At 48.5% G+C, this 23,245-nt stretch overlaps 1 protein-coding gene and 1 long non-coding RNA gene across 5 annotated transcripts in view; one reads left to right on the forward strand and one right to left on the reverse strand.

Annotated features, from left to right (window-relative positions):
• ABLIM3 (actin binding LIM protein family member 3) overlaps window positions 1-23,245 on the forward strand; it is a 154,259-nt gene that overhangs the window by 109,022 nt on the left and 21,992 nt on the right. Inside the window, exons 9-17 of one of the 2 annotated variants that reach the window (XM_007188691.2) lie at window positions 2,303-2,361; window positions 4,601-4,672; window positions 10,361-10,516; window positions 12,092-12,121; window positions 12,620-12,749; window positions 13,429-13,527; window positions 14,859-14,906; window positions 17,213-17,347; window positions 18,931-18,995. In XM_007188691.2, coding sequence (XP_007188753.1) covers window positions 2,303-2,361; window positions 4,601-4,672; window positions 10,361-10,516; window positions 12,092-12,121; window positions 12,620-12,749; window positions 13,429-13,527; window positions 14,859-14,906; window positions 17,213-17,347; window positions 18,931-18,995 — 794 coding nt within the window. The remainder of the gene's footprint in view (window positions 1-2,302; window positions 2,362-4,600; window positions 4,673-10,360; window positions 10,517-12,091; window positions 12,122-12,619; window positions 12,750-13,428; window positions 13,528-14,858; window positions 14,907-17,212; window positions 17,348-18,930; window positions 18,996-23,245) is intronic. The other variant, XR_009007071.1, reaches the window with a different exon arrangement.
• Window positions 19,430-23,245, reverse strand: part of LOC103002870 (uncharacterized) — a 134,064-nt gene continuing 130,248 nt past the window's right edge. For 2 of the 3 annotated variants that reach the window (XR_009007072.1, XR_009007073.1), the window contains exons 15-16: window positions 22,236-22,302; window positions 19,430-21,084 (exon numbers count right to left, since the gene is read on the reverse strand). This is a non-coding gene — a long non-coding RNA (uncharacterized LOC103002870). The remainder of the gene's footprint in view (window positions 21,085-22,235; window positions 22,303-23,245) is intronic. The other variant, XR_451583.2, reaches the window with a different exon arrangement.

The raw sequence follows: 23,245 nt of genomic DNA on the forward strand, positions 1-23,245 counted from the left end.
TGTAAGACATGATGAGCAAGTTAATCTCTCTTCCCACAGAGAGGCATTAAAATATTCAAAACCCTTTGCCCCATTTCTGTTATGTCTTCTCTTCATGGAGAAGACCCTGCCTTAAGGCCTAATCTTGAGTCGCCTCTCCATCCTGGTTACCATCGTCCTGTGGGTGCATATCAGTCTGTCTTTTTTTCTAAAATACAAAGATGGGATCCAACCAGTCACTCATTCATTTCTGAATCAGGTAGTGTTTTAGGATGAGAGCTATTGACGGATGACATATGCAGACCCTAATCTTACAGGGGTCTTCATGAACAAATCACCTTTTCTTACCTTCATTTATCTAAGTTTATTGCTAACCTCCAACAAATCCCTTCCCTCTTTAATTTAAATGATATACTGCCAAAACCCAAACTTCTGATTTTTTAAAATTTCTAATTAATTATAGTTTCTTTCTCCCTTTTGATCCCTCCCCCGCCCATCCACCCCCCACACACACTTCTTATAAAAACCTGCTTTCCTGTGTGCAGAATGCTGAAGCCATCTGTGGTTCAGCCTTGTTTCAGAGCAGATACGTCAGTGGCATGGAGAGACCATCTAGTCTGATGCCCTCGCTTTACACACCGTTTCCCACTCTGAGAACCTCTGTCTGACATTTTACCTTCCCTGTGCCTCTTTCACTTAATCTCACAACCTTCTGAGGCATCTGTGTCCACGCCATCCATTTCCTACAGTGACCTGTAACATGTGCTTCCTGCCAGAGCCACTGCAATAAACAACTTCTGGTGGATTCAGCAGCAACTCGGAGAGGACCGGAAATGCTCTCCCTAGTAATTCCCAAAGCTAGGATCCCAACCCCACCACTTGGTAGTGGGCACACCCTAAGATTGCCGGATCAAGCTGCAGACCCAGAGTCCCTCTACTGGGCTCTGAGAGCCATTGCACTTTACATTAGAAGGAAGTACTCTCACACGCAACCAATTAGGAACACCCAAGAACATCAGCAAACAAGAATCAGAGAGCCCTATCCCGCAAGTGACAAAACTGGCCCTAGAATTAGAATTTTTAAGATATAATCTCCAAGACCATCCAAAGCCCACCTCATTGTTATTCAGATGAAGAAACTGGGACGGAGCAGAGCCCCAGCAGGGCTCCTTACTTTGGGCCCCTCCTCTCACCACCATGTTTTTAGGCCTCATTGTTCAACCTTACACCACCCCCCTGTCACTTAGCCAGTATCCAGTCCTAGGGGTTCCAGGCAACAAACCATAATGGAAAAGATATTCTAAAAACGAAGTCAGACAAACAAATGCCATCTGGGTGCTCAGGAATCTAGCCATTTGCTGGCTCCTTTCCTTTCAGGGTTGATTACAAGAGCACTGGCACCAGAGGGATAATATGTTCCTATTTTTCCCTCTAATCCAGGACACCTGTCCTTTCTTTGGGGAATGTGTAATATTTGGGGCTTCTTCTCAGCACGTGACCAGCCACCTGTTGCTCATGCCTTTCCAAATTGGCCTCTCCGATTTGGGGCTGGCCAACTGGACCCCCATCCACAATAGAATGTGGGCAGCCGAATATACTAAGTTTGAAGAGTCTGGAGTCTCTTAGAAATTAGCAGGTCAGGATAGTGCTCTCAAGCAGAATATACATCTTGACACCCCCTCCCCTTAAATGTGATAGCTCTGGTAGACTGTCATACGTCTTTGAAGAGAAAGGAAGGCTGGAGTTCACCGCAGTCTGTCACTTTATTTCACCTCCACTGCCATTCATTCATTCAACAAATATTTGTTGACCACCTGCTCTGTGTCACTCACTGCCAATCGTCCACTCATGTAATCACCCCACAAACATGTACGGGGCCTCTGCTGAGAGCAAAGCCCCATGCTGGATGGTATGGGAGACCCAGCAATGAAGAAAGCTCAGCTCCCACCCAGAAGGAGCTCTTAATTTAGTGGGAGTGATAAATCCACAAGCTACTATGTTTTAAGGCCATATGTGCTGGGAATGATACGAAGAACGATGGATCATAGAGGAGAGAGAAGTCACTCCCAGCTGGCAGGTAAGAAGGGTCACAGGATGTCATGTGAGATGTGGACCTTGAGGAAGGGCAGGGTTTGGACAGGCAGAGTGCGTGGGTGGTTGAATTATGTGGCGGCAGAGATCTGAAAACCAGGGGGTCCTCCTGGCTGCTCTTCAGGGCACACGCACTGCCTGGGGAGGAAACGGAGGTGGAGGATGGGGAGAGACCCCAAATTCTAGTAGGTGTGAAAGGTCTGAGGCTTTTGTTATTTTCCTGGCCCCTTAGGCTCTGAGGTTTGGCACCCCATCTGCAAACAGGCAGCCCGGGCAGAGAAGAAGTTAAAGGTAAGCAAGCTGGTGGTGATACCAAACCAGCTACTTCTAGCCACAGGCTGGGGGCACTGTGCTTTACTAGAGGGTCATTCCTTAGTGTGTACACTTTCAAATGTGTGTCTGTATCCTTGGATTTCCTTAACAGTAACATCCACCTCATGGGGGTTTTGAAGGGATTAAGACGTTGGATGTGAGAGCACTTTGAAAACGGTAAAGCACTGTATGAATGTGAGTTGTTAGTGTTTCTGGGGTGAGGCTATACCCTTCCCATCACTTACCAAGATGGTGACCTCTCTCAGGCACGTAGGCCATGGTTTTTCCGCAGCCGAAAGTCATTAATAACAGTGGTTAAAATTGTCACAGACATTGACAGTTTGCAAGGCATCTTCACGGCCACCGTCTGATTTGATTTAACACCATTGGGCAGGTGGGTTAGGAATTGTGTCTTTGCTTTGCTTGTGAGAAGACCAAGGCCTTAAAGAGGGCGGTGACTTGCCCACAGTAATGCAGCCGGGCAGAAGCACAGCCAGCGTCCCCAGGCACACGCTAGAGCAGCCGAGGTCCTGTGTCCCTCTGAATGACTGTGCTCTGACAAGTACTAGGAAGTCCCGTGAATCTGGGTTCTTGGTCCAAGGACTGCAGGAGGCGTGGGGCACAGCTCCTGAGTCTTTGACGGTATGGAGGGGAGACCTGGGTTGTGTGTTGGGGGGCCCTCGATGATCTCCAAGGTGTCTCTACACTCTGGCCCCCAGATATCAACTTGGCCCTTGGGACGCTATTAAAGTTACCTGCTAGAATCTCAACTAAAAACACATGTGTACAATTTCTGACCAGCTGGTTAAACATTATCCCCTTTGCCATCTCATCTGTTTCATTTGTGAAAGAGCCTGGTCTATTGATGCATATTTTTTTTTGAGCTGTGAGTTTTTTCCCCTGTTTCTTCCAAGGCCTCTCCCTTTTAAGGTATAAGAAAACCTTATTGTCCTTTTCTTCCACAGTTTCCTTCTCTTTGTTGGCATTTCTCAAATTTCAGTTATCTCTCTACAACCCTGATGCTTTTTGCTGTATCTGTGTATCACCCGTATTATTATATGCTTCATTTTTTCTTTACATCAACTCACTACTTTTTACTTAATCAAACTTATTTTAACATAAAACTTTATATCACCTAGTGGAAAACCAGTATTATTTTTTATAAATAGAAGGTAACCCTAAAATAAATTCATTGAAAATGAAATATTTTGTAACAATAACTCTTAGAAATTCTAGCTAAATCATGTTACCTGCACTCTCTTTATTTAAAAATAAGGAGTGGGGGTGAGGTGTGGAAGGTGGAATTAGCAATTGTTATTGAAATGTATTAGGACCAAATTAAGACTTCCTCCTTGATCTAACCAAGAGGACTGAAATAGAATTTTACATTTTATTCTCTCATTCTGTGACTCAGTATTATCAAATTTTCTGCCAAAATTCATCTCCCCAGAGCCACACTAGTTCGCAATCTACAGTTTGGGAAACAGTGCTATATAGTCCAACTTAGAATGCTTTAAGTTGCAGGATGAGAGGTCTGGAAGGGAATGTCGCAGTCCTTGAGACCAGCCCCTGCATTTCACAGATCAGGAATTCAGGATTCCTAAAATTGCATAGGTTACCAGTGGTCCCTGATTTCCAATCTGTTTACTTTGTAACCACATCATGCTCTTAGATGCAGCAAGATAAACATTGTGCTGTTCTGTTAAAGGAGCCATCAGTCCATCATTGCCATTGTTCAGAGAAAGATTTTTTAAGTTTCTCACTTAGGTTGATGTCATTTTGCAATGGATACACTATAAAAAGAATCAGTATATTGTGCAATTACATGACGTTTAACCTACCTTTATGTTTTGTATAAACAAACTGCTAAGGAATGATGCTAACCAGTTTTATTCATTTAAAGTAAATACATCATTGACTGGGATAAGCCAAAATGAAGAGTTTTATGAGTAGCTTCCTATCTAAAAGGCCAATTAAAAATAAGTTAAAAAAAAATCCTCTTCAACAGCATAAAGTCCTGTGCATTTCCAATTTCATTCACAGTCAGACATTGATTAAAAAGGCAGAAAATAAAGAGACAGTACAGAAACAGCCAGAGAGTGCTTTTAGCAGTATTGCTAATGTTCCCCAAAGAACTGCGTTCTTATAGCCCCATCTCCCCCCTCCCCACAAGGTTGGAGGTGCAGTCTCTCACCCTCTGTCTTCATCTCTCCCACAGCATAGGCGGACGTCTGAAACTTCCATCTCACCCCCTGGATCTAGCATCGGGTCACCCAACCGAGTCATCTGCGTATGTATCACTTTTCAGCCACCGAACAGCCTTGCTCATCCCCAGGCCTGTTATTTAAAGAGTCTCTAAGGACAGACAAAGACAGTAGTCAGGTTTCCATCCAGCTGATATCTAGTGTGTGCCTATCATGTGCTAGACTCCGTGCTAGGTCCTGAGGATGCAGTCGGGGACAGGGAAGACACGGACCCTCACGCAACCCACAGCCTTGTAAATAGTTACAGGGATAACATCCAGTTCAGTAGAAGCTCTGAAACCAGTATGATGTGCCTCTTCCCCATGAGTCCTTGAGACCAGGGCAAAGTGAAATTTGGGTCAGAGTGGTGTTTGGAGTGGGTCTTGGGTGGGATGTTGATGTGGAGATAGTGGCGTGTGATAAAGAGGCAGACAGGAGGAAGAAGCCACATGAATGTGGAAACATGACTATAAAGGGTTTGCAAGGGCTTCCCTGGTGGCGCAGTGGTTGAGAATCTGCCTGCTAATGCAGGGGACACGGGTTCGAGCCCTGGTCTGGGAAGATCCCACATGCCACGGAGCAGCTGGGCCCGTGAGCCACAATTGCTGAGCCTGCGCGTCTGGAGCCTGTGCCCCGCAACGGGAGGGGCCGCGATAGAGAAAGGCCCGCGCACCGTGATGAAGAGCGGTCCCCGCACCGCGATGAAGAGTGGCCCCCGCTTGCCGCAACTGGAGAAAGCCCTCGCACGAACCGAAGACCCAACACAGCCAAAAATAAATAAATAAATAAATAAATAAATAAATAAAAATTAAAAAAAAAAAAGAAATACTTAGAAAATTAAAAAAAAAAAAAAAAAAAAAGGGTTTGCAAACATAAAGAAGAGCTTTCTAGTCATGTGAGAAGTCCAGGGATGGAGCAAACTACGCGCATGTGTCTGAGTTCCCAGCCCCAGAGGCATTCAAACACAGAGACACTCCTCATTTGCAGGCATGTGGCAGAACGGACAAGAGTTGAGTCAGATGACCTCACAGGTCCCTTGGATATGTGATTTATTCATTCATTCGTTAAGCAAATGCATCCTGAATGTCTCCTCTGGGCTAAGTGCTGGGCTCTGGTGAGCTGCACCCACCTGATGCCTGTCCTCATGACATTGACCCCGTAAGTCCATGGATAATCAGATGCCATTCTAATAAGTGCTAGGAAGAAAAAATGCAGGGTGCTCTGATGATGCTGCAGAGGGACAGAGGGACCTGACAGTCTAGGACCAGTTGGGAGAAGAGTCCTGAGGAAGAAACAGTTAAGCCCACACCTGAGAGATAAACAGAAGTTAGGTAATGGAGGTGAGGAAGGCAGAGCCGGAGAGGACTGCAGTGAGCTGGGGAGGGGCCTGGCAGTCAGCAAACCTCTTGCAGCCTTTCTCATGTCAAAGGGCCATGAAGACCAGAAATGAGGGAAGTGGTCCAGAGCAGGAAAGCCACTCCTCATGAGAAGCTCTAGAGACAGTCCCCAAACAAGCCAGCCCTGAGCAGGCCCTGCCCACCATCGCTTCATCATTATTCCACTCCAGATCCACATTCAGTTTCGTCCTTGATCCCTGGATAATGCCCATCGATGAGACTATTTCCTTTCCTTTCTTCCTCTGTTCAAATGAAAACAAGACGTAAGAGCTGTCATTGACTGCAACTTCAATACGGGTCAGCACGGCCATGTGGCTCCCGCAAAAGATAAGAGACTTTGATCACAGGCTGTCCTCATTGAAGATTCCAGTCCAGAACAAGGGAGATGATAGTCCCCCTGCTGCTGTGAATGGGGCCAGACCACAGTAGGATTAATGAGCTTAGTTTCAGGGCCTACAGGGTGAGAAGGTTACTGACAAAAGTGAGCATGTCTCCAGAAGAGCGCTACCAGGATATGAGAGCTCAGACACACACGGCTGCGTGGAATGCCACTACCCGCTAGCTGGCCTCCCTGTGCTTCTGGGGAGCTGCCTTAAATTTAGTGAAGTAAGTTAGGCCCAGATGACGTTCACCCTGGCATTCTGGCGGAAGCTCGTAGAGTTGCCCCTGTGAGAAGCAGCCCCGCTACAGATGGACAGCAGCAGCTGGAGACACCTGCCATTGTGCCCTTCAAATGGGGGCTTATCCACTGAGACCAGTTACCCCTGGCATATCCCAGCATTGGCCTGTGTCTCCCCTCCCGTATTCTCCTGCTGTCACCTCCAGCTGCTCTGGGGAATGACTGCCCTTGTCATGTGAGCCATGTTTTAAGTCAGACCATTCCACACATGGTTTCCAACTTCAGGGAAGAATCCATCCAACCACTTTTGGGACACTTAGTAACAGGCAGAAAGATCCAGTATTGGTTCAGTGTTCATAAATATGGAGGTTTGGTATTAAAATAGAATGATCAGTGAACCTGGAGGGGGCAGGTTCTTTCAAACTTTGCTCCACTCCCCACTGACTGCTAGAATCGTCTCCAGCCCAATGTGTTCTCTTCCTTCCTTCCTGGCTACTTAGGTTAGGATGCCTCTGTTCCATCACTGTGCCTCCAGACCTAAGGCTCATTTATAACCCAGTAAACAAGGAAGCTATAGGAAGAAATATAAATTTAGTACTTTTGAGGTTTGGAGTAAAGTGCCCAGATAAATATTGACAAGTTTGTAAGATGCCAAGAGCTCTCAAGGTCAAAATCTAACATCCCAGGATAAAAGGCAGCAGTTAATTCAGCAAGTGGGCTCTCCTAATAAGGTTCCCTCTACCCACACCCCGCCAACTTGGTACAGTTGTGGGTGTCTGGCCTGGGCAGTCTCTGGCAGAAATGAGATGGCACACCTCAAAGGGTTTAAGTGTGGAGGGAGTGTGTACAGAACTGTGGGCAGGGTCAGGGGACCCACAAGACCTAGTGCGGCATCCAGAGCCAGCAACAGCAGGAGGCTGTCACCACCCTAAGCCTAAAGGGAAGGGCTGGCCAGAGCTGCAGCTGTGGCAGAGCAGCCGGGACAGGAGCCAAGTCCATCACGGCCGGGCAGGGCGGGTGCAAGGGAGACATGTACACAGCCCCTCTCTCCACTCAGCCTCAGCCTGCAGGTGCCCCTCATTAGCCAAACCCAGCTGAAAGCCAGGGAGCCTGTGACACAGTCCGTGGGACCTCAGAGCTCAGACCAGGGCCAGGAGGAGTGGGCAGTGGGTCTCGGGTGAGTGGACAATGAACAGCACGGTGCCCAGACAGCAGTGGGATGGGATGGGGATGAAGGAGTGGAAGGGCCTTGGGAAGTGTTTAAAACATCAGCAGTCCCAAGGTCTTTATGAAAATTGCTCTCTCTATGGCAATCTTGGCCCTGAGACTTACCTGTCCCCCCAGACACCGGGAGAACGTTATAGGATAATACAGTCCCATGGATTCTCTCTTAATCTACCTCATCTCAGGACCTTGTAAGCCACAGTGGTTTTGGGGGACAGATCCTGACTGAGCATAGCAGAAACCGGGTGACCAGAAACAGAGGGAATGGCTGGAGGACGCAGACGTGGAAAGGACGTGGCTTCAGGAGCCACGAGACGGGGGCTGTCCCGAGCGGGGGAAGCTAAGTCCTTGTGGTTCTAGAGGGTTGAACTCAGGCCAAGGCAGGTGGTAGGTAGAGGCTCGCTTCAGTTCGATGTGAGGAGCAGCTCTCTGAGTGCAGCCCTCTGCCAGTTGTTAAGACGGTGAATTCGCCATCCTGGGAAGCCAGAAGAGGCCAGTGGAGGGGGCAGGCTCCCAGGCTAGACTGCCTGGGTTTGAATTCTGGTACAGCTACTTATTAGCTGTGACCTTGGGTGAGTTCACTGATTTCTCTGTGCCTGTTTCCTTGTGCAAAAATGAGGATAATATTAGTATGTACTATTAGAGTTGGTGGTTGTATGGATTAACTGAGTTAAACCATATAAAGGACTTAGGATGGAGTCTGGCTCATAATAAGTGGTCATCAAGTGTTAGCTAGTGTTTTACTGCCATGATTAATTCTGTCTTTACAATCTTCATCATCTTCTTCAAGGATGCTGTGAATGAAGATGCCCTCACTGTGTGGGGTTTGGAAGGCTGGATTCAGCCCTACGGGCTAAGTGGTACAAGTTGCAGAATCTTTTGAGCCTCAATTTCCTCATCTGAAAAATAGGAATCATATTTTTTTAATTTACTTTTTATTTTATGTTGGAGTATAGTTGATTTACAATGTTGTGTCAGCTTCAGGTGTACAGGTGTACTGTAGCTAAGTCAGCTAAAGTGACTTAGCTATACATACACATATATCCATCCTTTTTCAGATTCTTTTCCCATATAGGTTATTACAGAATATTGAGTAGAGTTCCCTGTGCTATACAGCAGGTCCCTGTTGACTATCCATTCCATGTATAGTAGTGTGTATATGTCAATCCCAAACTCCCTGTCTGTTCCTCCCCGCTCCCACCTTTCCCTCTTGGCAACCGTAAGTCTGCTTTCAAAGTCTGTGAGTCCGTTTCTATTCTGCAAATAAATTCATCTGTATCATCCTTCTAGATTCCAAATATAAGTGATATCATATGATATTTGTCTTTCTCTATCTGACTTACTTCACCCAGCATGACAATCTCCAGGTCCATCCATGTTGCTGCAAATAGCATTATTTCACTCTTTTTCATGGCTGAGTAATAATTCCATTGTATATATGTACCACGTCTTCTTTATCCATTCCTCTGTCGATGGACATTTAGGTTGCTTCCATGTCTTGGCTATTGTAAATAGTGCTGCTATGAACATTGGAGTGCATGTATCTTTTCGAATTATGGTTTTCTGCAGATATATGCTCAGGAGTAGGATTGCTGGATCATATGGTAGTTCTATTTTTAGTTTTCTGAGGAACCTCCATACTGTTCTCCATAACAGTTGTACTAATTTACATTCCCACCAACAGTGTACGAGGGTTCCCTTTTCTCCACACCCTTTCCAGCATTTATTGTTTGTAGACTTTTTGATGATGGCCATTCTGACTGGTATAAGGTGATACCTCATTATAGTTTTGATTTACATTTCTCTAATAATTAGTGATGTTGAGCACCTTTTCGTGTGCTTTTTGGCCACCTGTATGTCTTCTTTGGAGAAATGTATATTTAGATTCTTTTGAATTTCATTCTTTTACATGTAGGTGTCCAGTTTTCCCAGCACCACTCATTGAAGAGACTGTCTTTTCTCCATTGTATATTCTTGCCTCCTTTGTCAATAGATTAATTGACCATAGGTGTGTGGGTTTATTTCTGGCATTTCTCTCCTGTCCCGTTGATCTATATTTCTGTCTTTGTGCCAGTACCATACTGTTTTGATGACTGTAGCTTTGTAGTATAGTCTGAAGTCAGGGAGCCTGATTCCTCCAGCTCCATTTTTCTTTCTCATAATTGTTTTGGCTATTCGGGGTCTTTTGTGTTTCCATACAAATTTTGAAATTTTTTGTTCTAAAAAATAAGAATAATATTGGCACTTACTTCACAGAGGCATCCTGACATTTAGAGGAGATCATTCCTATACAGCACAGGACCTCACACATATGTTCTGTCAATGTGGTATCAGTGTGAGCCCAGGTGGAATGAATGACCTGTCTTATTCTCACATTCTGCGAGTCTTCCATCCTAACTGGAGCAGCTCATCCCCCTCTGTGCCTGGCTTTTGTTTCCTCTCCCCTTTCCCACTTATCTTTCTGCTTCTTTCCTGTCCATTTCCCTCTTCCTCAGGCTAAAGTGGATAATGAGATCCTTAATTACAAAGACCTGGCAGCTCTCCCCAAGGTTAAGTCCATCTACGAGGTACAACGCCCCGACCTCATTTCCTACGAGCCTCATTCCAGATACACGTCCGACGAGATGCTGGAGAGGTGTGGCTATGGAGAGGTATGGCATCTCGCCCTCTCTCTGGGGCTATTGGAGGAGAGGAGGGCCCTCAGGGTCCCCAGGCCCCTGCATCACAGAGACTTCAGCCTCCATAGTGTTGGCCCCAGACTCTTTTAAACTGGTATTTATAGTCAACACTTAAAAATCAAGTGATTTCATCCAAAATCTGGCTTCTCTTGAAAAATCGGAGCTGGCAACACTATACCAGTGTTTCCACCACCTAGAGATGGGGAGCAGCTCCCTCTATAGGCAGGCCATGGACTCCCCAGTTCTCCCCAATCCCCACTACTGTCTGAGAACCCCAACATAAAAGCCAAGAACCTGTGACCACTTATCACCTGAGCTGTTGTTTCTCTTACAGTGGAGAGATTTTATACATTGCCTACGGCTCTCATCGCCAGCTGTGCTCAGTGGCCATTTAGGTTTATAATCCCCAGTTAGGTAGGTTCTCTGGGTGTTGCACCTGGCCTTAAGCCCCTGCGCTCAGAGCAAGAGGCACTCTTATAAAAAGTCCACATCAGAAGGCTTTTGAAATAATTAAATGGTTGCTGGACAAGAGAAAGTGTTCCCTGGAGAAGGCAGGGTGGCTGTTACCCTGGAGGTCCTGGCAGTTTACATCCCAGGAGGTTTCTCACCCCACCCCAGGCCCCGTGAGCTGAGATCATTTGGAGCTTCAGAAGGAGCCCTGGCCTCATCCGCACTTCACCACCGTCCCCTTCCTGTCTAAGGAGAATGGGGTTCCATTTGGTTTAAGAGCCCAATGCTGAGATTCTCTAAGTTCTGGCCTCTGAAATGGACCAGGAAAAGGGGACCAAGCGTTTGGTAGAAGCTGATTCTCCTGAAGCCAGAGATGGCAAACTGGGGCCCATAGGCCACAGCCAGGCCACAGCCAGCCCCCAGATTTGTTTTGTTTCACTCACAGAGTGTCTTTTTAAAATGTAAATTAGTTGTCAACATTTAAACATTAGGAGATTTCACATAAGAGTCTGCGCTTCTGCCTTGTCTTGGAAACTTAAGAAGCTGTGTTAGCATGGGATGGACGGTCCAGCCTGGCCTGGGTGCCCTGGAGCTGAGCGCCATCCCCTCTGCAGGCGGTGCCCTCCATCCCCAGCTTGCCCCCCACCACCGGCCCAACTCCTGCATTGATGGCATCAGCCTGGCCCTTGCTTGGCCCTGCATTTGGGAGCCCTGCCCTGGGTCCTGTCCGTATGAGCCACAGAAGGGCATGAGCTGGTAGAGGCACAGGGAAGGGCCATGAACCGGCTCTGAGCTTGCGGTGGGGAAGCCTGGGCCCAGGTGAAGCCCCTACTGCTTCTTCCCTGAGGGGCCCCGAGCCATCTCATCCCCTCTCTGGGGCGTGGTTTTTTCCATTTGTAAAAAGAGCATAGTCTCAAGGTTTCCTCCCACCCGCGAGCACTGCGGATATTCTGGGAAGCTGAGGCTGTTCTCTGGGGTGGGGGACAAGGGGCAGCTGCAGGCTTCTCTCTGCTCCCTGTAACCACTCTCTGTCCCTCCCTCTTGCCCTCCTCTCTCCTTTCACTCCTTCCATGGCTGCCTTCAAACTTCGCTTCCAAGTCGCTGGGGACCTTATCTCCCTACTCCCAGGTAATTAAACTGGTTCCAGGAGACCTTTTCTATAATTGTGTCCTTTATGCTGACCAAGCAGACCCCCAACTTCCCCCCCACCCCCTGAAGCCCCTGAAGGTGCTCCCCCAATGCAAGCAGAGACAGGGAGACTTAGGAGCATGACCTGGAGGAAGTGGCAGTGGCTTAAAGGGTAGAGATGGCTGGGAGCGAACCTTTCTACCCAGAGATGGCCTCCCTGATGCTTCTGTGATCCTTGGCCAGGATTCCAGGGTCCTGACCCACGGGTTCCATTCAAGGGCATGTGAGTGATGGGTGAAGGCCCTGAAAAGTCTCTGCAGCCTTCCTCGGGCTGTGCATGTAACCCAGGGAGGGTGTCTCTGTATTCAGAAGGGCAAAACCGTGCTTCAGCCCCTGGGATCCCAGATTCCATGTCACTTCCCCACCTGACTGCTGGACCCTTGGGCTATAGGCCCCCCTAATGGCAGATCTTGCTCATGGCCCTGCTTCCTCCCCCAGGACATCTATGAGAACCTGGACCTCCGGCAGAGACGGGCCTCCAGCCCGGGATACATCGACTCCCCCACCTACGGCCGGCAGGGCATGTCCCCCACCTTCTCCCGCTCACCTCATCACTATTACCGCTCCGGTAAGGAAGGGGGAAGCTCCCAAAGGGACAGGAAGAGCCAGGGGGAACAACACAGTGCCTAGATGTCCCCAGCTGCTGAGACAGCATGGGGCTTCCCTGGGTTTTCTCCATTACAACATGGTCCTCTGGAGGCTCGTGGCCACCCAGGCCTCACTGAGTCCCTGCAGATGCCACTGGCAGGGGAAGAAGAGGGGTTCATGGTACTGAGATGCAGCAGGAAGATGGGTGGCGTGCTGCTGCGGGGAGGGGAGTGGCAGGAAGCCCAGCCGTCCTGGCTGGAAGAAAACGTCTCCATCCTCATCCTTTGTCCTGTTCCATCCATAGGGCAGAACCAGAGGATCAGAAATGGGGCAGTGTCCTGGCCTTCACCTGAGGGCCACCCTGAGGTTAGGGATGAAGCAGGCAGAGCAATTAAGGGAGGGGCCCAGGTGGGGAGCTAAGAGGAGCAAAGATGCCTTCCTGAAGCTCAGTGCTGTTGACTCTTACAACCCGCAAAATCTGACTTTGGGGTGAAGCAAGACAACAGGGTCAAGCCTGTTTCTGCAGACCCGGTGCATGAGAGCACAGCCCCCATCCCTGCTGTCATCGCCTCACTGCTGCCGTAACCACCGCCACTGCATTAATGCCTGTTTTCTCTGTGCCTCTGCTCTCTCTGGGGACCACTGCCTGCGTGCTCCAGGGCCCGAGAGTGGCCGGAGCTCTCCATACCATAGCCAGTTAGATGTGAGGTCCTCCACTCCGACCTCTTACCAGGCTCCCAAGCACTTTCACATCCCAGGTAGGCTGCCAGCCCGGAATTCCTGGCATGGGTGCATGCTCTGTGGGGTCGCCAGGCGCCCTGCACCGGCACCGAGGAGAAACTGGGTGCTGGGGACTCTCCCCAACCAGTCACCCGCACTAACTGGCCTCCAGCTCCGACACGCCCACTGGCCATAGCCCACTCCCTAGACAGAACCAGCCTTGATTAGGACCACCAGGAAGCAGCCCAGGGAAGTGCCTCGAATGTCCAAGGGCTGTGATGGGACATGGCAGTAACTGTGCTGAAGGTCATGGGCTTTTGGGATTGAATCCTTGATTCTGCTGCTTATAAGCTTGTGACCTCAGACCAGCTACTTAGCTTCCTTGAGCCTGTGTTGTTCCTTCTGGACAGCCAGGCACTGTTCTGGGTCCTGAAAGTGCAACTGTGCTCAAACCAGCCCAGATCCTTCAGGGTGTTTAAGTTCTAATGTGGGGAGAGAGCTAATAAATGAGTAAACAAATAAGTAAAAGGATAATTTCAGGAGATATAGGTGCTAAACATAATAAAACAGGGCACTGCGATAGAGTGACGGCGTGGGGAAGGCTGGGCTATGTGAGGTGGTCAGGGAGGGCTTCTTGGAGGAGGTGACATTGAAGCCAAAGAGACCCCAGGGAAAAACATCCTGGGCAGAGGGAACAGCAAGTCCAAAGGCCCTGAAACACTGAGCCTGCGGCTGGCCAGCATGGCTGGAGGTGGTGAGCATGAGGGAAAGTGATGGGAGGTAAGAAGAAGGCAGGGGCTGGGTGACCTGGGACAAAGTCTCACCCTGAGCTACAGCAGAGCCGAGCCTAGACCCCCGTCTCTCAACTCTTAGCTCAGGTTTTCACTCCCCACTCACTTTTCCCCAAGAGTTGGTCTTGCCGTTTCATCTACACCTTTCTCAGTTGCCCCAGAAAGGTCCCATCCAGCCTACTGGGGAGGAGGGGGTGAGAGTGCTGAACTGTGGCTGCGGGGTTCTGGGGACGCCCACATGGAATGAGGCATGACTGCTGGGTGGGCACCTTCCCGCATGGGGTCTTGCTGAGCACGCGCCCGCCTTATGCCTGCATGCCCACCATCCAAGCCCCAAGCCCCTGCCTCAGCCCCATTTGAATCCATCCATTCCTTTCCCCTCACCTTTCTTGGAACCTGATGGGATGAGGTTGGAAGCTCACCTTTGGAAGAGGAAGTCCACTGGGGGAAAGATGGGGGAGCCTTGGGAGAAGTTGCTAACCACCTCTCTCTTCTGGGACCCACTGACCAACTGGCCGTCTCCTTTTCTCCTGTCTTTCTCTCTCCTCCCCACTGTCCCCTCCCGGTCTGACTGGCAGCTGGAGAAAGTAACATCTACCGGAAACCCCCGATCTACAAACGGCATGGTATGGTCGGGGGCAGAGAGGGCTTGGCCAGGCAAGGGGAGGGGCAGTTAATCATCTGTGCAGATGGCTCTGTAGGGCCACCAGAGGGACACATACAAGGCTGCAACTCGGTCCTTCTTGTCGGCTGCCCCCCAGTCACTCAAGGTGGCCTTGGGGAGAGGGTTGGTGTCATTTCAAAACGGCAAGGAAGGCCTTGTATCCCCTACATCCTTTCCCACCATCTCCTCACTACCCCCCTTGCCCTGCTATCTGCTATCCTGAAGCCCATGGTCCGAGAAACCCTTGTCAAATGCACGTAGCCCTGGGAGAGTGACACTCCAAGGCGCTGGTACTCACACTTGGACGTTCATTGGCATCATGTGGAATGCATACAGATTCCTGGGCCCACCCCAGACTTAATGAATCCAAATTTTGTATTTGTTACAGTTTCTCCAGGTGATTCTAATGCCCAGCCCAGCTTGGGAACCACTGCTCTAAACTGTTCTCAGTCACCATGTCCTGAGAGTAGATGGAGGCCTGGAGAGGGGATACGGATGAGAAAGGAGCTGAGGGTGCCTTCATTCATTCATCCATATAGTGTTTCTTACAGAACTGTCTGTGGGCCAACTGCACCCAAGAGATTTATTTAAAAAACAGATACCTTGGCCCCCTCCCCTGCCCTAGACCTCCTTAATTAGAAATACTAAGAGTTTGCCCTACGAATCTGCCCTGTAACCAGTTCCATTCACGATTCCTACCTGTGCTCCCTATGGGAACCACCACTGAGACCTGTTCGTTCTTGCAAAAGCACTCAGTTGAATGAGCACACCCCTTCCTCTGAGGATGCAGAGGCACAGCTGCCACCCTGTATCACCCTTAGGTACCTGTGGGTACCTATGGGATCACAGGGGGGACACAGAATTGGATGAGCATGGAGACAGGCAGAAGCAGCCCTGTACTTTAGGGATCTAAACTCACTGAGCTGGTGGAGGAGGTGGTACAAGTATAAATAGTGGCTCTGGGTGCTTACGATCTGACAAACATCCTCGACTTCAGAGCGGACTGGGCCGGGGTCCAGCTGAGTCCTGAGCAGTGCACATCTACATGTGGCTGTGGAGGACACGCCATGTACCCCCAGTGGCCACAGAAAGGCACCAACCCTGACAAACGTAGTTTAACTTTATATCCAGAAAAGACCCCCAGGTCCCAAGCCCCTCAGGACTGTGTGGGATTTTCTAGGTGGGCCTGAGGGGCAGCACCAAAGCAGGCTCAGGAGGAGTCTGGGCTGGAGGTGGATTGTGCAGATAAGAGGGTGGATGAAAGGGCTGAATGAGAACAGCTGGAGTGGGAGGGGCTGCACAGGACCCACATCAAAGAGGATTTGCAAGCTTTGGGAGCAAGTGCTGCTTGCTGGCTGGCTGAGAGCCATCCCAGGACCCTCTGCTGCTCCAGCTCCACAGAGCCTAGGGCTTGTCCCTATAGCGTCTTCCTCCTGAGGAATGATCAGGGGCCCCATCTCCTTTCCCCAGCCCTCTCTCTGCCCTAGTCAGCTTCTCACCAGTCTTGGGTGTGAGAGTCATTGCCCTGGAAGGTTTTGTGCCTACAGTGGGTTTTATGGTCACCCCCATGTTGTGGACTTCAGGGGGAAGCTTAGAGCTGGATGACACCTCAGCCAGCAGACCAGTTCTGATATAGACAAGGAAACTGAGGTGGAAAGGGGCACGATTTGCCCAGTGCTATAGCTAAGTGGCAGAACTGGAACCAGAACCCAGCGTTGCTGACTCCCTGGCCAGTGCTCCTTCCCTCAGGCCATCTAGTCTCCCCCAAGCAGGATTTGTCATTTCACTATGAGGAGAAAGGTGACCTGACTCAACGTGCAGCAGGCCCTGCTTGGCGATCCCACCCTAGATGTGGCTCGAATCCACAACAAGGCTGGCTTCTAGAGGGTGAGGAACGTAGTAAGGGCAAGGACTCACCTGGGACCTGTCTAATATTACTTAAAGGAGCCACGGCCTTAGTGTTCACTTAGGAGAGTCTGTGGAATTGGTAGGAGGAGCCCTGAGCTGGGGTCTGATCCAGTTCTGGTCTAACTTGCTGTGTGGTCTGACCAAGACCCTTCCCCTCTCAGGTGTTCAGATTCCCAACTGTAAAATCAGAGGCTTGGCCTCAGTGCTTTTCCAGCTCCGATGCTCCGTGTCCCAGACCCTGGCCTGGACGTGGCCTCACTCCCCAGGGCTGGAGCCTGGCTGAGACAAGGGAGAGTGTGTCCAGGACACTCTTCTAGGACATTCTGCCTCCCTGAAGCTCTCTCTTTGGGTCCTTTGCAGGTGATTTGTCGACAGCAACCAAGAGCAAAACAAGTGAAGACATCAGCCAGGCCTCCAAGTACAGTCCAGCCTACTCGCCAGACCCCTACTATGCTGCGGAGTCTGAGTACTGGACCTACCACGGGTCCCCCAAAGGTATCACCCCTCACAGGGGAGCCAGGACCAGAGCCCCGTCGCCTACGCCAGGGACACAGGGCCAGCACAGACAGTTGCCCACTCCTTCACACGATAGTTCATTTATTCATTCAGCAAACAGGTACTAAGGGCAGCCATGGGCCCTAGGGAGATACTAGGAAGCAAACTAGATCAGGTCCTTGCCCTTGTGTATGAGACATCGGCCCCAACTGGAGAGGGAGGTGATGGACAGCAGGTGAGGTACAGGAGGTAGAAGAGCTGATGGTAGGGGCATGCTCTCCAGTCTGGAAGATGACAAAAGCTGCTCAGATGCAGAGCCTCAGCTACCACAGGAAGGGTGAGGAGCAGGTAAGCCAGCAGAGTGTAGAAATGCACCTGCAAAGACCCAAGATGGGAGGGTAGGCTCCACTGGAGCAAAGGATTGGCTGTCAGCTCAACCTTGAGCTCAGAGAGGGAGGGGAGGGGGTTGGGGGATGAGAGGCCAGATCCCACAGGGCCTTGTGGGTTGAGGTCAGGATTTTGGTCTTTATCCAAAATAGGAGGAAGTTGTTAAAAGTGGTGACATGATCAGATTTGTGTTTTTAAGAGACCACTTTGGCTGTAGGTGGAAAATGGTTTGGAGAACAGAAAAGAGAGGATGTTGGGAGATGGAAGGCTCTCACAGGCACCCTGGCAAGGGGTCCTAATGGTCCTCAAGGTGCCATCCCACCTAATCAGACATCCCAGGCTGTTTCTTTTAAGTATGGGGAGGAGTTGTCAGTAAGTGCCACTTTGATTCAACACACACCTTTAGTAATGAATGTCCATTTTGAACAAAGCTTCATGGGAGCTCAGAGATGACCCTGTGCCACCCTCAAAGAATTCTCCACTTAGGGGACAAGACACAAGCACAACTATAACCCACAGTGGACGTGATCAGTGCCCATGGGAGATAGTGTTCAGAGGCTGCACAGGCAAGAGGGACCAGACCCAACAGGCATGGGGGGGAGAGGGGGAATCTTAGATGAGACTATTTCAATCACACACACACACACACACAAAAGAAACAAAAAAAAAGAAAAACCACCTCCAAAAGGCTTAAGCCAAAACAGGGATTTTCTGGGTCATGTGACTGAAAGTTTTTGAGGCATAGCTGGATCTAGAGGTAGATGAACACCATCAGGACTTGACCTGTCCTGTGGGTCGGGTGGCTCCAGTCTCAGGCTGATTCTGCCCTTATCATGGGAAGACGAGTTCTGGCAGGTCCGGGCTTACCCCCATCCTTGGCAGAAAGAGGGCTTTTTCTCCTACCAGTCGCAGGAAAAGTCCCAACGTTGAGGTTTATTAGATCTGTCTGGACAGTCAGCTTCACCTGCACTTTCCAGCCCAAGAATGGGAAGGGATGCTGGCCATCTCAGTATAGGGAGGCCCATGGTGGAGGCAGTTCACCAAAGTGCACTTGTGTGGGGTCACTCAGCTGGAAAGTGGTGGAGCCAAGAGGAAACCCCCACCTGTCAAGGCTGTACTGCCCCCCCATGCCCTCTCGCCTGAGCAGGCTGAGTGGGGAGCATGGGCGGGAGCTGATCCTAGCTGTCTTTTGGCAGTGCCCCGAGCCAGAAGGTTCTCGTCTGGAGGAGAGGAGGACGATTTTGACCGCAGCATGCACAAGGTAAGCAGGCCACACCACTGAATGAGATGCTTAGATGGTATGTTACTGAGGATTTTTTCATTTGTGAGGGACAGAAACCAAATTCAAACTCACTCATGATAGAAAAGAGAAATGCAAAACTTGGCATAACTGAAAAGTCAACTGGTAGGATTAGCTGCAGGTACAACTTGATCCAGCTGCTAAACAAATTGCCATAGGGAAATTCACTCTCTCTGCTCTTACGCTGGATTGCCTCTGCATTGGCGTCATGCTCAAGCAGGTTCTTCTCATGTTGTGGTCAGTGGATGCCAGTGACTTGTGCATCACTGGTGGGGATGCAAGGTGGTGCAGCTGCTGAGAAAGAGTTTGTGGTCCCTCAAAAAGTTACCACATAGAACTACCATAGAAACTGTCGACTGAAAAAACAAAAAACAAAAAACCGCACAACCTAAAAGTTGAGAATTATGTTTTATTCAGCAGACATACCGAGGACCTAAGCCCAGGAGACAACCTCTCAGATAGGTCTGAGAGAGTGTTCCAAAGAGGTAAGGGAGGAGCCAGGAATATGTAGGAGTTTTTGCAAAAATAAAATCAGGAAGTCGAACATCACAAGATTGCTGCTAATTAATGAAAAAACAGACATCTACAGTTAATGAATTTAGTGCTTTTCTATGTATGGGAAGATGCAAGGCCCTTGGCTCATTGAAATCATTCCTTTAATATGCACCTTAACTATCTAGAGCCAGTATCCTGTTTTTCTCCATCCTGAATCCCCTCAGGCTGCACCATTGGTGGTGGCTGCAGAGGTTGATGGCTTGATGGCTTGTTTACTGATATGGCAGGTGACATTCTTTGCTCACAGTGCTTCCTCTTGGCCATAAATTCAACCAATGTTTGGGAGGCATTTCATGACCAATTTTGTCCCTCAGGGCTAGGAAGGCTCATCCCTTGATCAGGCGAAGATTCTGCTGACAGGCCACTCAATGTGCTGATTTGTTTTGGATTAGACCCTGTTGATAATCTAAAATTCTCTGGATCACCTGTCTTATTAGTCTGTTGTGATCCAGGAAATGTTTTCCCTTGTTGCTTCTTCCCAGATCTAGAATTGCACTATTACAACTATTCTATGTAGAGTTATGTATATGATCAACTAACTCGAGACATCATTAATTTTGCTGGAGGCTTGGTTACACTTTGGTAATGTAAGAGATAATAATCTCATAAAACAGGATATAAGTAATACAGCTAGTAACATTAATAAACTGATAGTGCAGCAGAGAGAGGCACAAGGCATAAATAATTTGAAAATGCCAAGAGAGAACAAACTAAAACAGTGATTAGTATAACTAGTTGTAATCTGGTCAAAATAAGCCATCAAGTCCACAGGGGAGAGCCAGCTAGAGAAGCCAAATTCTGGAGGGATCAGGTAGAGAGAAAAAGATAAATGTTTTGTCTTCGTTTACAAAGGTATACTTTATCAACTTGTTGAAGGTCATAGTTAGCATAAGAGGAAAGGTTTTCTGGAAAACAGAGATTAAAAACCAGTATATTTCAGAAAAAAGTCATAAAATTATAAGTCATATTCATCAATTCATTCAGTCCATGTAATTAATTCCTGTTCATCTAGATGAAGTTGTCAGGTTTTCCATTAGTGTTTTTTAATTTCTTACCCAGTTCAGGAGTAAGATCTAAAAGTTACCAGAAACTTGTATTTATCAAAAGTCCTTTTTATGAATCTTCACTAAGATCTTCATATATAAAAGCATCAGAGTAAAACAATGATTGTGTATAAACAACAGGACTTAAAATGGCATGGTTAAAGATCTGATTGATTATAATGTAACTGACAAGAAACTTGGATATTTCTGTGACATACAACATCCTAAGATAACACCTAGAATTATGACTGATAACCTTAAACCAGGCCATACCAGATTTTTAGTAATTCCATATAAATTTTGGAATATCTATATTAATGACATTTACCCATACAATATAACCTAAGAAGGTTTATCTCCAATCACTTGACAGTGCTTCTCAAGTAAGCCTAATTAATCTAACATTTCTTTCTGAGATGTCGCAGGGTTTCTTTGAAGCATCCCAGAGTTAGCTGGAAGTCAAAAGAACTTCAGTTAGAATTTGTTATTTGGGAAGTTTTGTCAAAAATATCAAAAAGTTTCAAAACACCTGGTCAAATAGGATCATAGGTCACTGTGAAACAATATTTATTCACTTGAAGTGACAAAAGATTTCAAAAACAAATACAGATGACTTACAGAAAAAGAATCTCACATAATCTGTTTTCAAAAGCAGTATTTCAAGATAACTTTGTTCTCTTAACAGAGAGAGGAACCAAATCCAGTCTTGCACCAGCCTACTTTTAATAGTAATAACCACTTACCTAATTAAATTTAATCCAATCCCAGCCTGACCACAGTACAAAAGTCCTTTTCAGGGCTCCCTTTTTACAAACCTTCCACAACTTTCTCTATTCTTGTTAGTCTGTCCCTTATTTTTCCATCCAGAAACAACCAGCTCTAGGACAAAATCATTCTTTCCACTTAACAAAATGCACTTCCATTCTTCATACCTTCTTTTGCTGAAAAAAACACACCCTACTTTCCTTGCATACTGAAATGTTTCCCTTATTATCTTTAGTAGCTTTAATTACATATTATAATTTTAACCTTTAAAAACGTTCATCTCTAGTGAAAACTGACAAGTAGCAAGTAATTGTGAACTGTTTGTCATACCAGCATTCCTGATTGGCATATCACTTAACCTCTAGACACATACATCTTCTCATAGCATAATTTCTTTCCTCAATGTGGTACAAGAGGTATGTCTAGTAAACCCAAACATCTTTAGTTTCCTTCTTGTAATGAGACAAAAGTAGGTAAATTTAGACCTGTTTAGCAAATAATGTTTGAGTATTTTATCTTATTTGAAGTGACCTGGATAGTCAGTGGATTCCCATTACTTAAATTAATTTAGCAAGGGCTGAGGAATCAGGATGGCAGAGGAACAGGACATGGAGCTCACCTCTTCCCACAGATACATCAAAAATACATCTACAAGTGGAACAATTTGCACAGAAAATCTAAACACTGGCCTCAGACTTCTGAAAGGGCAAGAAAACCTCCACATAACCAGATCAGACAAAAGAAAAAGAAAGACAGAAAGGAATCAGGACAGGACCTGCGCCGCAGGGAGGGAGCTGTGAAAGAGGAAAGGTTCCCACGTCCTGGGAGGTTCGCTCACCTGTGGGGAGATCAGCCTGGACAGGGGGGGGAGCTTCAGAGCCTCGGAGGAGAGTGCAGCAACCAGTCTGTGGAAGGCAAAACGGATAGTGACCTGCACAGATGGTCAGTACTGCCGCCCTGTGCTCCCCAGCCTGAGACCCTTGTCCACCCGCATGGGCAGGGGCTGGGTGCTGAAGCCTGGGCTTTGGAGGTCAGACCCAGGGAGAGGACCAGGATTGGCTATACAGAGACAGCCTGAAGAGGGTGGAGTGTGGCAACTGAGGGTGCACTAGGAAGAAGCCTGGGCCCACCACAGAGGCAAGGTACCATTGCTGGGGGGCATGCAAGGAGAGGGGTGGGACCACCATAGGAGATTCTTTCCCTGTGCGTACGTTCTCAGGCAACAGGACACCACCTACATGAGCTCCAGGGGCAGGCGCAAGCCACCACTGCCATCATGGGCTCCAGAGGCAGGCACGGGCAGCCGCCACCAATAAGAGAACCATGATCAGGCACCAAGTGCTGTCCCTGCTGTTGCAGGAGTGTGCGGGCCACCACCGCAAATACAAGACCCGCAAGCAGCCACCAAGCACTGTCCCTGCTATTTCGGGAGTGTGCGGGCCACCGCCACCATTAAGAGACCCACGAGCAGGTACCAATCACTCCACCCAATGTCCGGGGAGCACACACAGGCCGTGAGCAAGCTCCAGTCGCTGTCCCTGCTGTCCCGGGAGTGCGTGGGCCATCACTGCTGCTAAGAGACACAGGAGCAGACAACGATCTCTGCCCCTACTGGCCTGGGGGCACACGGGCCACTGCCACTGCTGGGAGACCCGTGAGTAGGCGCCGATCACTGCTCCTGCCATACCAGGAGTGTGCACAGGCCGCCACACATCCACACACCATTTGAAAGGAATAATGGCCAGCACACACTAAGGAAAGAGGCAGAAAGCACCCAAACTAAAAGCACCTCGATTCTGGACAAGATGGTGGAGTAGAAGGACTTGAGCTCACCACATCTCACAAAAA

This window comes from Balaenoptera acutorostrata, chromosome 2, assembly GCF_949987535.1.
Source record: "Balaenoptera acutorostrata chromosome 2, mBalAcu1.1, whole genome shotgun sequence".
NCBI lineage: Eukaryota > Metazoa > Chordata > Mammalia > Artiodactyla > Balaenopteridae > Balaenoptera > Balaenoptera acutorostrata.